Source organism: Oncorhynchus clarkii, chromosome 27 (assembly GCF_045791955.1).
Source record: "Oncorhynchus clarkii lewisi isolate Uvic-CL-2024 chromosome 27, UVic_Ocla_1.0, whole genome shotgun sequence".
NCBI classification, from domain to species: Eukaryota; Metazoa; Chordata; class Actinopteri; order Salmoniformes; family Salmonidae; genus Oncorhynchus; species Oncorhynchus clarkii.
The window spans coordinates 9,391,137-9,407,265 of NC_092173.1; the positions used below are offsets into that span (position 1 = coordinate 9,391,137).

The 16,129-nt window shown below is 44.0% G+C and overlaps 1 protein-coding gene across 3 annotated transcripts; it reads left to right on the forward strand.

Annotated features, from left to right (window-relative positions):
• Positions 1 to 796: 796 nt before the first annotated feature.
• On the forward strand, positions 797 to 15,876 carry LOC139385922 (inositol polyphosphate 5-phosphatase K-like). Of its 3 annotated transcripts, XR_011628990.1 has the most exons (14): positions 822 to 959; positions 1,271 to 1,386; positions 3,621 to 3,725; positions 4,060 to 4,168; positions 4,462 to 4,578; positions 4,712 to 4,887; positions 5,076 to 5,187; positions 5,516 to 5,625; positions 11,444 to 11,681; positions 13,504 to 13,641; positions 13,740 to 13,823; positions 13,900 to 14,004; positions 14,195 to 14,964; positions 15,203 to 15,876. XR_011628990.1 is itself a non-coding variant. In XM_071131217.1 (13 exons), the coding sequence occupies exons 2-13, from the start codon at positions 1,292 to 1,294 to the stop codon at positions 14,273 to 14,275; spliced, it is 1,470 nt and encodes a 489-aa protein (XP_070987318.1). In that variant the 5' UTR covers positions 797 to 959; positions 1,271 to 1,291; the 3' UTR covers positions 14,276 to 15,876. The 3 variants fall into 3 exon arrangements, 2 of the variants coding, with proteins under 2 accessions (XP_070987318.1, XP_070987319.1); XM_071131217.1 differs by having other exon boundaries at positions 797 to 959; positions 14,195 to 15,876; XM_071131218.1 differs by lacking the exons at positions 822 to 959; positions 1,271 to 1,386 and adding an exon at positions 2,470 to 2,835 and having other exon boundaries at positions 14,195 to 15,876.
• The last annotated feature ends 253 nt before the right edge of the window (positions 15,877 to 16,129 follow it).

Below are 16,129 nucleotides of genomic sequence, written 5' to 3' on the forward strand. Positions count from 1 at the left end.
AGGTATTAGGTGAACAATAGTTAAGTAAAGAAATAAAAAAACTGTAAAAAGACAGTGAAAAACTTTGAGAAAAACAACTTTATTGTGCCTGTTGTGCCCTCATTGGCTAGAATGGTCCCACTGACCTGACCTCACTTATCTTCCCTCATTGAGGATATGTATTGTAGGGAAGATGACGGAAATGGATGCTCTGTTCAAAACTGATGGCGGGTCAGGTAAATTTGAGTGAGAAGGAGTGGGCTACAGTCATGAAAAAGAAAGGAAACAAAATAAGTAAAGTTGTGAAGGAAACAAAGATATCCCTAGATTTGTTTATAGTAGGAGTTTTTGATCAGTGTTACCTGGGGGATCCGTTTGAAGTCACGAGGAGTATCGTGGATGCATAGGGCGAGGTGGCATTGGTGAGAGTCACAGGAGCTGGTCTTATTCAGATTTCCTGTGTGTCCATAGAATAGAAGAAGCTTGCTTGATAGCATTTATTGCAATGGTCATAAACTACACAGCACAAACAAAGATGAAATCAGAGACAATTTGAATTATTGTGAGTGCAGCAGAATGTTTATTGGAATTCGGTGAGCTTACAGCAGAGGCTTTGCATGAACTCCTGTCAAAGGATGCCTGTGTGACTGTAACTCGAATATGAATGTAAATGAAGAGTGGGAGGTTTTTATTTTATTTTGTATGATGGTTTTTTCACCGGCCTATAATTGATGTTTTTTTTTATATAGTTTAACGATCATACAGTAGGTGGCGGCATTCTCCTCTAATGCTTGTTTGTGGACTGCCGTAATACCGCAGAAGAAGAAGCGCGGTCACTTGGCGATCTTCTTTGAGGAAGCGCATGTGCAAAACGTAAACAAAGTGTTTTGGGTAATCTCACACCCAAATTGTAATTTTTCGTGGATAATTTCTGTAATCAGAAATAGAGTAGGCTACAACAAAAGAACAGGCATTGCCAGGTAATAAGAACATTGTACATTTATTATGTGTACTATATTGTACTATTTAGTATTATCTGTACTATACTTTAATCTGTGGTAATCATTAACACATCAAATAGCTAGCTAACGTTAGCTAGCTAATTTAAAGGAACGAAGCTAATTGCTAGCTACCTACTGGCATAGCTAACTTCTCATCTAATGTGTAAAAACATTCCTAACATTCCTGTCTTGACATTCAATACTTAGAAGAAGAAACATTCAAACAACATATTGCTGTGTGTTCATATCATGTGTTTAAATTAGTGTTTGTACCGTTATCATGATTCCAGGATTTTGCAGCTGGTGAGATTATGGAGAATGATGACGGTACCAGAGAAGACACCCAGTCACAAGTCAAGAACTCAGTCAGCATGGAGAAGAACTCTTGCAACGAGGACACTTTCAGGTTTGAATGTCTCCTTGTGGTCATAGGAGCTCTAGCTAACAACTTGTATTAGCGAAGATGTTTTGCCCATAAGGAGACACTGCACATTTCATTTGTTTACGGTCAATGGACACTACCCACCCAGTATCCTTTTCAGCAATGCGGTGGTGGTGGTGCAGGCAGCATAGCATTTGAACTGACAAAGAACTGCACATGGTTGGATTGTTGGCTACATCATATCTTTGCAGGCTATTCAGAAATGTAATTGGAATGCATGCACACAGGCATACTATTTCCTTATTAGGTCTGTATTCCCCCAGACAGAACACAGTGCAACTTCACATTGTCTACCAGTGCCAGCACCCAATACAAAGCTGAGAGCATAATATTGGGAGTATTGTTCTGATTAGGTTTCCCAATGCATTGCATTCCCACACATATTAGAGAAATAATCCATTCCACTCTTTCCAAATCGAAGGAAAGTTCAGTTAAGCAGATGATTTGGGCCCAAGGTCTACTACCACCACTGGCACTTTGTGTTTCTCTTCTAAGCCTTGCTAGAAGTTTCCTCATTGTGGACTGGTGTTGAGCAAATGATTACAGACTAAGTTGCATTTTCTAGCATTAAGGGGTCGTTTTCACATAGTGGGTCTCACGTGGCCCCTTCTTGATCCTGCTTAACCCGTAATCCTTCTCAGTCTACTTCAGACCCTCCACAAATATTCTCAGGTCCCTTATTCACTTCCAGAGGCTGGATTTTATGAAAGGCATCATTGCTCCTCCAAAAGTATACATTAGTCGCCAGATCTGTCTTAACTGGTCTATCCTATTCTTCTTCAACCTGTTATACTGTAGCCATTTCTGTGCTTTTGCGACATCAGGAGTTCTATATGGTCTTTCATATCAAATTCAGACTCACACAGGATGCCAAGGGAAAGTGCAATGATGAGGGTCTCCCATTGATGGATCTTGGAACAAGAAAGAATTGTCAAGGACATAAATCTGCAGTTGGACCACTGTAGAAGACACTGCCTAGGATCTCTACAAATATTCAAGTATCCAAATCTCCATTTAAAGGAAAAACTATTGATCTCCAGTGAAACATTCCCCTTGTGAACAAGGGAGAACCACCTGCCTTTCTGAACTCATCATTGCATCTGTGACCACCTCCATATTTTCCTCCTTTCTTCCCGACACTGAGGTTCCTTCCAGAAGCTCACCCACAATGGATGAGATCCGCCGGGTGTTCGGTTCGCCCATAGGGCGCGTCCGCTCGGACAGCATAGCCAGCTCTGCCACCCAGTCCTCGGGCAGCCGCTTGCTGCTGCGCCAGCGCCTCGCCCAGCTCATGACCTGCGTGGACGACCTGGACCCCTCGCCCCAGCTCCAAGAGCAGGTGGTACGCAGCTTGGACAACGCCTTCCTCGTCTGTGGTAAAAGGGCCAACCGGACCAAGAAAGACAACTTCAGGTGGACATTTATAGGCTTTGCAGAGTTCCTCTTTTCTGACTCTTTGGCCTTATTTCGACTTGACTTCCTCTTTCTCTGTTTGTTTAACATCAGAGTTGTTTTAAATCTTCTTGACTAAAATGCCCAGCAATGATTTCTCCATTTTATTCCAATGTTGTCTGTCTTTATCTGAATACAGAGGGTCTTCGTTGATAGAGAAGTTAGAAACATTTTTCATGTCTTGATTTTAGGCCTTGGACCTTTGGTTGATCACCCTCTTGAGCTCAGAGCAGGCAGTGTGTGCCGTCTCTTCCGTTCTGGATCGTAATCTTTGGCATGCTTATCTTTTGGTTTGATAACCCAAAATGTCCTTTTGTTAACAGAACGGCTAATGATGTTAGGACCATAGAGATCGTACGTCTGTGTTCTGTTTAGTTCTGTGCTGAGGACATGGAAATGGATGGGCTTTGTTCTTTGTTGAGAAGTGTTCTTCTTTCACACTTTTTGAATTGATGTAGACTATGGTTAGAGAGATGTGACTAGGCTTTATCAACCACCACGGTCCATTCAAGACTGGCTAAACATGATGTTGTTGTGTAACTAAATAAGCTTCTGAAAGTTGCAGTCCAATTTGTCAGGCTTTTGCGCTAATGATTTTCGGAGAAAACTGCTGTGCAAGTGAATCATGATCTGCTGTTCTCTCTCTCTCACTCCCTCTCTACCTCTCTCTTGCTTTCCATCGCCCCCTCTTTACTCTCTCACTCCTTTCTTTCTTTCTTTCTCTCTCTCTCTCTCACTCCCTCCAGGCTTCACATGGTCACGTGGAATGTCGCTACAGCTGATCCTCCAGATGACATCAGCTCCTTGCTTCACCTGAACTCCCCAAAGACCCCAGACCTCTACGTGATTGGGTGAGTTACGGAGCTACGGCATGCTGACTGGATATTGATTGAGACAGACAGTACAATGGCATGACAGGAAAATCTGTTTTTTCCTGTGTAAAGTCGACCAAGTTTATTCAGTGACATGGAGAAAATGCTTCAGTAGGTTTATTTGCATGATACTAATGTTACTGGCAACAATAGTTATAAACTGTGTGTGTGTGTGTGTGTGTGTGTGTGTGTGTGTGTGTGTGTGTGTGTGTGTGTGTGTGTGTGTGTGTGTGTGTGTGTGTGTGTGTGTGTGTGTGTGTGTGTGTGTGTGTGTGTGTGTGTGTGTGTGTGTGTGTGTGTCTCTCTCTCGTAGTCTCCAGGAGGTGTACGCTGCTCCTCACAGGTTCATCATAGACATGGTCGTTGAGGACTCCTGGAGCCATCTCTTCATGTCCAGCCTGGCACCACGAGGCTACCTGAAGGTACAACAGTAGGACAATATGGCTTCATAACACTTAACAATACCACTCCAGCACCATAGACCGGTTTGAACTAGTTTTATGCCACCAGCCTTAGTCTGAATCAACAGACAAATGTGCTCTCAATATAATTTGTCCTCAGTTTATTTTCACCTCTTTGTCTTTCAAAGCGATATAATTAGCATCTTATGTGTCTCTCCACTTCCACCCTTTTGAGTCTGCCATTGGTTTTTTTCCCGGTTACATAAAGACCCTGAATTGCCCAGGTTTAGATGACAGTCTTGTTGTGCTTGCAGGTGTCCTCCATCCGAATGCAGGGCCTCCTGCTGCTGTTCTTCTCCAAACTGGCCCACGTTCCATTCATTAGAGACATCCACGACACCTACACGCGCACAGGCATCTTCGGCTACTGGGTAAGGTCAGGCTCAGTGGATGTTATTACTTGTTATGGCACCTTATAGCGAGTGTTACAAGGCATTATAAATGCACTTATAAGGAAGAAGGGTGTTATTCGTACGTTTGATCGATTGACCTTGCGCCCAACAGGGGAATAAAGGCGGTGTGTCCATCCGCCTGTCTTTCTACGGCCACATGCTCTGCTTCCTCAACTGTCACCTGGCGGCACACATGCAGTACGCCTCGCAGCGCGTCGACGAGTTCGAGTACATCCTGGACACGCAGACCTTCGGCCCCAAAAAGGCCCCCCACGTCCTCGACCACAAGTCGGTATACATTAAACGCACGTTGTCAATTGAGTGGGCATTTTTCTGTATTCACACTGTTGCTGCCTCAGTGTTTTATAAGTGGAAGAGCCTGGCATCTGCTTGTGATAGGATTTTAAGTACTACTGTGCTCTCTCTGTGTTGAACGTTCACAGTGGCCTCTCACTCTTTCTCTCTCTCTCTCTCAGGCTGGTCTTTTGGTTTGGGGATTTGAACTTCCGCATCCAAGATCACGGCATGCATTTTTTGCGCAACTGCATCACCAGCCATAAGTTGAACTTGCTGTGGAGCAAAGACCAGGTCAGACTCATGGGAGATGCATTTGTTTTGCTCTGTCTTGGAGAATACTATACCTACATTTGACTGGAGTAGAAAACGGACAGTGGCTTTTCATTTAACACATGTGCTGTTGTCTTTGTTTTCCTGCATGTAAGACATAGGATGTGTCCCAGGCGGCACCCTGTTTGTTCACTTTATACGTGCACTACTTTTGACCAGGGCCCTTAGGGCTCTGATCCGAAAGAAGTGTGCTCTTATGGGAATGGGATGCAATTTGGGATGCTGCCGTCGTATCGCCTGAGGATGTCCAATGTGATGCTTGTCTTGTCATTCCGTGTTGTTGCATCAGCTGACCATGATGAAGAAGAAGGAGGCTGTCCTGCAGGAGTTTGACGAGGGACCTCTGGACTTTCAACCGACGTACAAATTCGACAGGTTCTCTGACCGCTATGACAGCAGGTAACTCTTCGCCCCTATAAAGGATTCACCTTTTCCGCCTGCTCTTACTGAGCTGACTCCCCGCTCTCCTCACAACACACTATTATTCAAACCCTCTGCTCTCTTTTGATTTCACGGGTCCCGCCAGGCATGGTTTGGTGTTCAGTAAGCTGCTCACAACACCGCTCTCTTAATGCCACCCGAATCCTCGTTCAGCAGTATTCTGCTCCTGCACAATAAGCCCACTAGAACTGTTGTAAGACGGTGATGGATAGATTTATGCTATGGGAAGTCTAAATGCCTCTCTCTCCCACCAGAGAATGGTGCCTACAGGACAGCAGACCTTGCTGTCTTGTTTGTTGTTGTTGTGTTTTTTCTGCTGATGTGAATGCTATGTGAGATATATATATATATATATATATATATACTATAGTTGTCTGCAGCTAACACAGTTTCCTCTAACAGTACCTGCGGTATATCAGTCGCTGTTATCTTCATATGAAGCCGCTTGAAAATCCCATTGATACGTATCATCGCCATGGCTGCCATGCTCAGTGGACACAGTATTCTGGATTTGTTAAGGATAATTAATTTAACCCCCACAATACCATCTCTTTCTGAGAGAGAGAGAGAGAGAAGCTTTGCTAGCCGACTGTACCATTGCCTCTGTGTGGGCGTAAGCAGCTGTCAGGTTCTAACAAGCATGGTTACTAGCTATATACAGCACAACCTCCTGTCCTGCTGCTTGGATTTGTCACTATGGACTTCTAACGAATCACTGTATACAGTGTGTTCAGAAAGCATTCACTTTTTCCACATTTTGTTACTTTACAGCCTCACTCTATAATTGGTTAAATGTTGTTGTTTTTTTCTCTCCTCAATCTACAGACAATACCCCATAATGACAAAGCAAAAACAGTTTTTTAGAATTTGTTGCAAATGTATAAAAAAAAATGTAATAATGGAAATATCACATTTTACATAAGTATTCAGACCCTTTACTCAGTACTGTGTTAAAGCACCTTTGGCAGCGATTACAGCCTCTACTCTTCTTGGGTATGACGCTATAAGCTTGGCACACCTGTATTTGGGGCGTTTCTCCCGGTCTTCTCTGCAGATCCTCTCAATCTCTGTCAGGTTGGATGTGGAGCATCACTGCACAGCTATTTTCAAGTCTCTCCAGAGATGTTAGATTGGGTTCAAGTCCGGGCTCTGGCTGAGCCACTCAAGGACATTCAAAGACTTGTCTCAAAGCCACTCATGCGTTGTCTTGGCTGTGTGCTTAGGGTCATTGTCCTGTTGGAAGGTGAACCTTCGCTGCAGTCTGAGGTCCTGAGTGCTTTGGAAGCAGGTTTTCATCAAAGATCTCTCTGTACTTTGTTCCGTTCATCTTTCCTTCGACCCTGACGAGTCTCCCAGTCCCTGCAGCTGAAAAACATCCCCACAGCATGATGCTGCTGCCGCCACCATGCTTCACCGTAGGGATGATATTGCCAGGTGATGAGCAGTGTCTGGTTTCCTCCAGACGTCACGCTTGGCATTCAGGCCAGAGAATCTTGTTTCTCATGGTCTGAGAGTCCTTAGGTGCCTTTTGGCAAACTCCAAGCAGTCTGTCATGTGGCTTTTACTGAGGAGTGGCTTCCGTCTGGCCACTCTACCATAAAGGCCTGATTGGTGGAGTGCTGCAGAGATGGGTTTCCTTCTGGAAGGTTCTCCCATCTCCACAGAGGAACTCTGGAGCTCTGTCAGTCACCATCGGGTTCTTGGTCACCTCCCTGAACAAGGCCCTTCTCCCCCGATTGCTCAGTTTGGCCGGGTGGCCAGCTCTAGGAAGAGTATTGGTGGTTCCAAACGTCGTCCATTTAAGAATGATGGAGGCTGCTGTGTTCTTGGGGACTTTCAATGCAGCAGACATTTTTTGCTACCCTTCCACAGATCTGTGCTTCGACACAATCCTGTCTCTGAGCTCTACGGGAAATTACTTCGACCTCATAGCTTGGTTTTTGCTCTGACATGCACTGTCAACTGTGAGACCTTATGTAGACAGGTGTGTGCCTTTCCAAATCATGTCCAATCAATTGAATTTACCACAGGTAATCAAGTTGTAGATACATCTCAAGGATGATCAATGGAAACAGGATGCACCTGAGCTCAATTTCGAGTCTCATAGCAAAGGGTCTGAATACTGATGTAAATAAGACTTTTCTCTTTTTTATTTGTAATACATTTGCAAAAATGTCTCTTTGTTATTGATGATAAAATGATTTCATCTTATTTAGAGTAAGGCTGTAACATAAGAAACATTTGTAAAAAGTGATAAGGGTCTGAATACTTTCCCGAATGCACTGTCGCTGTATGCATTCATGTGTGCGCACGTGTTTGTGTGGGGGGTGGGGGCGTACGCGGGTGTTTGTGTGTCAGCGTCATTACATACAGCCTCCACCACTGTGCACGAATCAGTACAACTGAGAGGGCACTCACTGCATGAGTCACCCAGTGAGACGGGGTGGCGAACTAATACAGCCGTGAGAGACGACTAATGAGGGGATGTGAAAGGATACAAAGCACTGTGGAATCTGATCCATCATGTCGAGCAGACTGAAGTGACACTGAGATGGGTAAAACGCTACAGAAATCCGGCTACCTTATGAGATTACTTGTCATACTCTCTCCATCTTTTAACACTCTCATGTCATTCTCTCATACACAGGCTTTGTTCCAATGTCCACACTAGCATACTACTAGAATGAATAAATGTATTGGGCATGCATTCTAAGTGATCTACTGATTTTACTTTCTGTTTCTCTACATCTGCCTCCTTGATCGTCTCTCACTAAATCTCTTCGCTTGTCCGTTTTCCTGTTTCTCTACATCTGCATCTGCCTCTACATCTGCCTCTACATCTGCCTCCAGGCGGTCTTCTGGTCAGACTCCGGAGACGGGCACACCGTGCACCACTCCCTAGCATTCTTCTTGCCAATGTCCAGTCTCTTGACAACAAGGTTGATGAAATCCGAGCAAGGGTAGCATTCCAGAGGGACATCAGAGACTGTAACGTCCTTTGCTTCACTGAAACATGGCTCACTGGAGAGACTCTATCCGAAGCGGTGCAGCCAACGGGTTTCTCCACGCATCGCGCTGACAGAAACAAACATCTTTCTGGTAAGAAGAGGGGCGGAGGCGTATGCCTCATGGCCAACGTGACATGGTGTGATGAAAGAAACATACAGGAACTCAAATCCTTCTGTTCACCTGATTTAGAATTCCTCACAATCAAATGTAGACCGCATTATCTACCAAGAGAATTCTCTTCGATTATAATCACAGCCGTATATACCCCCCCCCAAGCAGACACATCGATGGCTCTGAACGAACTTTATTTAACTCTCTGCAAACTGGAAACGATTTATCCGGAGGCTGCATTCATTGTAGCTGGGGATTTTAACAAGGCTAATCTGAAAACAAGACTCCCTAAATTTTATCAGCATATCGATTGCGCAACCAGGGGTGGAAAGACCTTGGATCATTGTTACTCTAACTTCCGCGACGCATATAAGGCCCTGCCCCGCCCCTCTTTCGGAAAAGCTGACCACGACTCCATTTTGTTGATCCCTGCCTACAGACAGAAACTAGAACAAGAGGCTCCCACGCTGAGGTCTGTCCAACGCTGGTCCGACCAAGCTGACTCCACACTCCAAGACTGCTTCCATCACGTGGACTGGGAGATGTTTCGTATTGCGTCAGATAACAACATTGACGAATACGCTGATTCGGTGTGCGAGTTCATTAGAACGTGCGTTGAAGATGTCATTCCCATAGCAACGATTAAAACATTCCCTAACCAGAAACCGTGGATTGATGGCAGCATTCGTGTGAAACTGAAAGCGCGAACCACTGCTTTTAATCAGGGCAAGGTGTCTGGTAACATGACCGAATACAAACAGTGCAGCTATTCCCTCCGCAAGGCTATCAAACAAGCTAAGCGCCAGTACAGAGACAAAGTAGAATCTCAATTCAACGGCTCAGACACAAGAGGCATGTGGCAGGGTCTACAGTCAATCACGGACTACAGGAAGAAATCCAGCCCAGTCACGGACCCAGGATGTCTTGCTCCCAGGCAGACTAAATAACTTTTTTGCCCGCTTTGAGGACAATACAGTGCCACTGACACGGCCTGCAACGAAAACATGCGGTCTCTCCTTCACTGCAGCCGAGGTGAGTAAGACATTTAAACGTGTTAACCCTCGCAAGGCTGCAGGCCCAGACGGCATCCCCAGCCGCGCCCTCAGAGCATGCGCAGACCAGCTGGCCGGTGTGTTTACGGACATATTCAATCAATCCCTATACCAGTCTGCTGTTCCCACATGCTTCAAGAGGGCCACCATTGTTCCTGTTCCCAAGAAAGCTAAGGTAACTGAGCTAAACGACTACCGACTGTTCACCCACGACTGCGTGGCCACGCACGCCTCCAACTCAATCATCAAGTTTGCGGACGACACAACAGTGGTAGGCTTGATTACCAACAACGACGAGACGGCCTACAGGGAGGAGGTGAGGGCCCTCGGAGTGTGGTGTCAGGAAAATAACCTCACACTCAACGTCAACAAAACTAAGGAGATGATTGTGGACTTCAGGAAACAGCAGAGGGAACACCCCCCTATCCACATCGATGGAACAGTAGTGGAGAGGGTAGCAAGTTTTAAGTTCCTCGGCATACACATCACAGACAAACTGAATTGGTCCACTCACACAGACAGCATTGTGAAGAAGGCGCAGCAGCGCCTCTTCAACCTCAGGAGGCTGAAGAAATTCGGCTTGTCACCAAAAGCACTCACAAACTTCTACAGATGCACAATCGAGAGCATCCTGGCGGGCTGTATCACCGCCTGGTATGGCAACTGCACCGCCCTCAACCGTAAGGCTCTCCAGAGGGTAGTGAGGTCTGCACAACGCATCACCGGGGGCAAACTACCTGCCCTCCAGGACACCTACACCACCCGATGTCACAGGAAGGCCATAAAGATCATCAAGGACATCAACCACCCGAGCCACTGCCTGTTCACCCCGCTATCATCCAGAAGGCGAGGTCAGTACAGGTGCATCAAAGCTGGGACCGAGAGACTGAAAAACAGCTTCTATCTCAAGGCCATCAGACTGTTAAACAGCCATCACTAACACTGAGTGGCTGCTGCCAACACACTGACACTGACTCAACTCCAGCCACTTTAATAATGGGAATTGATGGGAAATGATGTAAATATATCACTAGCCACTTTAAACAATGCTACCTTATATAATGTTACGTACCCTACATTATTCATCTCATATGCATACGTATATACTGTACTCTATATCATCGACTGTATCCTTATGTAATACATGTATCACTAGCCACTTTAAACTATGCCACTTTGTTTACATACTCATCTCATTTGTACATACTGTACTCGATACCATCTACTGTATCTTGCCTATGCTGCTCTGTACCATCACTCATTCATATATCCTTATGTACATATTCTTTATCCCCTTACACTGTGTACAAGACAGTAGTTTTGGAATTGTTAGTTAGATTAGATTACTTGTTATTACTGCATTGTCGGAACTAGAAGCACAAGCATTTCGCTACACTCGCATTAACATCTGCTAACCATGTGTATGTGACAAATAAAATTTGATTTGATTTTGATTTGATTGTCTCTCACTAAATCTCTTCGCTTGTCCGTTTTCCTGTTTCTCTCCATCTCTCCAATTCTGACAATCATTCTCTTTCTCGCTTTACAAATTCTCTCACTAAATCCCTGTCTCTTCTCTCGTCCGCCCGTCTCTGTCTGCCCAGTGGTAAGATGCGTAAGCCGGCTTGGACAGACCGGATCCTGTGGAGGGTGAAGCCTAAAGAGTCACCCCCAGAGGAGGAGAAGGACGAGGACAGGGACTCTGGTCTGGATGAGAAGAACACCAAGCAGCAGGAGGAGGAGGAAGAGTTCCCTCTGAAACTCAAGCAGGATTCGTACACCAGCAACATGGAGTACGGCGTCAGCGACCACAAGCCTGTCATCGGCATCTTTACCTTGGAGGTGACTGAGGCAGCAGCATTACCCATTCCCACATCTGAGACCGTATGAACAGAGTCTTAAGAGTAGCAGTGCTGATCTAAAACCAGTTCCTTCCTGTCCATATAATGTTGTTCATTATGATCTAAGAGGCAACACTTACTGACCCAAGGTCAGCACTTCTACTCTGAGGTGCTTTTTGAATAAGGGCCCTGGACTGCTTTTCCAATGTGACTCTTGATAGTGAAACGGTATGATGCAAATACAGTGGGGCAAAAAGGTATTTAGTCAGCCACCAATTGTGCAAGTTCTCCCACTTAAAAAGATGAGAGAGGCCTGTAATTTTCATCATTGGTACACTTCAACTATGACAGACAAAATGAGAAAAAAAAATCCAGAAAATCACATTGTAGGATTTTTAATGAATTTATTTGCAAATTATGGTGGAAAATAAGCATTTGGTCACCTACAAACAAGCAAGATTTCTGGCTCTCACAGACCTGTAACATCTTCTTTAAGTGGCTCCTCTGTCCTCCACTCGTTACCTGTATTAATGGCACCTGTTTGAACTTGTTATCAGTATAAAAGACACCTGTCCACAACCTCAAACAGTCCCACTCCAAACTCCACTATGGCCAAGACCAAAGAGCTGTCAAAGGACACCAGAAACAAAATTGTAGACCTGCACCAGGCTGGGAAGACTGAATCTGCAATAGGTAAGCAGCTTGGTTTGAAGAAATCAACTGTGGGAGCAATTATTAGGAAATGGAAACCACAAATCCCAGAACCACATTCACACCTAGTGAATGACCTGCAGAAGGGCTGGGACCAAAGTAACAAAGCCTACCATCAGTAACACACTATGCCGCCAGGGACTCAAATCCTGCAGTGCCAGACGTGCTTAAGCCAGCACATGTCCAGGCCCATCTGAAGTTTGCTAGAGAGCAATTGGATGATCCAGAAGAAGATTGGGAGAATGTCATATGGTCAGATGAAACCAAAATATAAATAAAAATATAAAAACTAAACTCGTCGTGTTTGGAGGACAAAGAATGCTGAGTTGCATCCAAAGAACACCATACCTACTGTGAAGCATGGGGGTGGAAACATCATGCTTTGGGGCTGTTTTTCTGCAAAGGGACCAGGACGACTGATCCGTGTAAAGGAAAGAATGAATGGGGCCATGTATCGTGAGATTTTGAGTGAAAATCTCCTTCCATCAGCAAGGACATTGAAGATGAAACGTGGCTGGGTCTTTCAGCATGACAATGATCCCAAACACACCGCCCAGGCAACGAAGGAGTGGCTTCGTAAGAAGCATTTCAAGGTCCTGGAGTGGCCTAACCAGTCTCCAGATCTCAACCCCATAGAAAATCTTTGGAGGGAGTTGAAAGTCCGTGTTGCCCAGCAACAGCCCCAAAACATCACTGCTCTAGAGGAGATCTGCATGGGCCAAAATACCAGCAACAGTGTGTGAAGACTTACAGAAAACGTTTGACCTCTGTCATTGCCAACAAAGGGTATATAACAAAGTATTGAGAAACTTTTGTTATTGACCAAATACTTATTTTCCACCATAATTTGCAAATTAATTCATAAAAAATCCTACAATGTGATTTTCTGGATTTTTTTTCTCATTTTGTCTATCATAGTTGAAGTGTACCTATGATGAAAATTACAGGCCTCTCATCTTTTTAAGTGGGAGAACTTGCACAATTGGTGGCTGACTAAATACTTTTTTGCCCCACTGTATACTGCTTTATGCTCCTTCACCCTCTAGCCAATCCTGACTACCTCTTCCCTCCGTTTGTTCTGCCGTTCCCTCCTGTCAATCCCCACACTGTAGTTGAGGAAGATGTACGAGACGCCGTTGGTGCGCGTGTGTGCCGAGGGTGAATGGAGCGCCGACTTTGACGCCATGGTGATCTACAGCCCCCTCCAGCCCTTCCCTTCGAGCGCCTGGGACTGGATCGGCCTCTACAAGGTCAGAGTCGACCTAACCCTCCGAGGTTCTTTTCAACCGTAGTCGTACTGTATCGTCAGCCATGTAGTTTTTACAGGTGTGTGTTTGTGTGTTTACAGGTGGGATTCAGGAGTGTTTCGGACTACATTACCTACACCTGGGTGAAGGATGATGAGGTCTCGTTTAATGACGAGCTCACCCAGGTAATATGACTGCGCGCACGCGTCTCTTGTGTTTTATGACACGGTGATGCTTGACTATGTTTCTGTGTTTATCCAGGTCTATGTGAGCAAGGATGAGATTCCGGTGCTGGGAGGGGAGTGTGTGCTCTGTTACTACTGCAGTACGCTCCAATGCATTGTGGGTATTAGCTCACCCTTTAAGGTAAGTGCAGGTTTACTGTAAGCCACCAAGGGACAGTCCAGACATGGATAATATACATACATGCTCTTATACATTCACATACATTTTGGGACAGTTTTCAGGATACAGGTTCAGCCATGTCCTGGACTAAAAAGCTTGGAGATTCTCCATTTTGAAGTTTGGATTTATAAATGTCTCCGTCTGGTTTTAGGTACAAGAGTCCAAAGTGGCCGTTGAGGAAGGTCTCGCGCCGGAGAACATCAACGGCCTTGACAAGGCCACAGCCAGTTAGGACCTGTGAGTGGACCAGACATGCCCTCGAACACTGTCTGTCCGTCTATGCTGTTACACACCTGCCCTTTTGACCTTTGGTTGCCTGTCTGCAAGCTGCGGTGCTGCTGGAGTCATGGAATGTTACTTAGAAATGATAGGCTAGTGCACTTTGAATTTAATGAATCGTACTGTTTAGCTGTCTTGTTCGCCACTGCCAGTTGTGGTGGTAACAGTAACCTGTGTGTTTATTTCTGTTCTGTTCAGATGTTGATCCCACTTTTTAAAATCAGCCGCAGAGAGATATTGGCAGTGTCGCTTTAAGAAAGGTTCAGTCTTAGTTTTGTTCAGTGTATTTTTTGTTGTTGTTGGTGTTTGTCTCTTTGGATTCATACAGAACACATTGGACATTGTCTGATGTTCCAGGTAGCTTGTACAAAAGTTGAACATTGACATCAAAGTCGTGGCTGTTTTGAACATTTGACCAATCATCTAATGATATCATAAATGCATGATTATCTCATAATTATTTTTAAAATAATGCTTCATATATTTTTATTTTCCCCTTGCAAACTTAGTCGTCTGTTAACAAAAACCCTTTGTGCTATGCTATTCCATTTCAATGCAGTTTTTAATAGAGGATATGTTTGAGAAATACAGTGAGCGCCATAATTCATTGGACAGTGACCATTTTTTTGTTATTTTGGTTCTGTACTCTAGCACTTTGAGTTTGAAAGGATACAATGAGGGTGAAGTGCAGACTGTCAGCTTTAATGCATGCAAAGGATATGCGACCATATATTAACAATGATTACTTTATTCTACATTATGTTAAACTGTCCAATGTTTTTGATGCCTGAAAATGGGGGGGACTATGTATTAAAGCTTCTATAATTTCTAAACGGTTCATCCGATATGTATGAAAATACCCTCAAATTAAAGCTGACAGTCTGCACTTCAGCCTCGTTGTCATGGTATCCTTTCAAACTCAAAGTGCTAGAGTACAGAACCAAAAATACAAAACAATGGTCACTGTCCAATGGTTTATGGTGTTCAATGTATATTGCACAATTTGATCTTGTTCATATTCATGACCATATGCCCTTTTTATAGATGTGTGTAAAGGTTACTGGTTTATGCATATTATTCAAGTCATTTTGGTTCTAGTCAGTGTGATTGGGGATGAAAAGTGATTTAAGAAAAAGTGGATTCAACAAGTGCCTCAATGTTAACAACCTGTAGATAACTGTTCCACGGATACTTTGGTACAAAACTATGTCATTCCTATTTGATTATTTATTGCTGCATTTGAAATGTATGAATAATCAGTGTTCTTATTCTTAAAACATATGCAGGTCTTGTCTTGTTTGTACTGTACACATCAACATTTCATCTGTACAACCTCTTGTACTTTTCTGCGACCAATTTCAGCATAAGCGAGGTCTGTTCAAATGTATTTTATTAATGTCTTTAAACGCTTGTACATTTACTTGTAAAGATTGTTCAGTATATTGAAAATCAGGAGTGCTCTATTTTCTCAGTAACAAATGTGGTAAATTAATGAAAACAAATGTTATACTGTAACCCATTTAAGGCTTAAATGAAGTAAAACATCTAAATGATGATGATGCCTGTCATTTATCACGAGTCTCAAAGAGAAATACAATGTCATTTCTAGACCTTCTTTGATACAATGTAACCTCTTTTTATTTTATTGTAATAGGATTTTGCTTAATTTACAAACTATCATCTTAGTTGGAAACAAGAACTATACATTTCTAGAACAAGAAAGCTTTTTTTTTTTTAATTAACGGGTATTTAGAAGATTTATGCAAGGATAATAATAATGGACATTAGGAACAACAATGCCCAACAG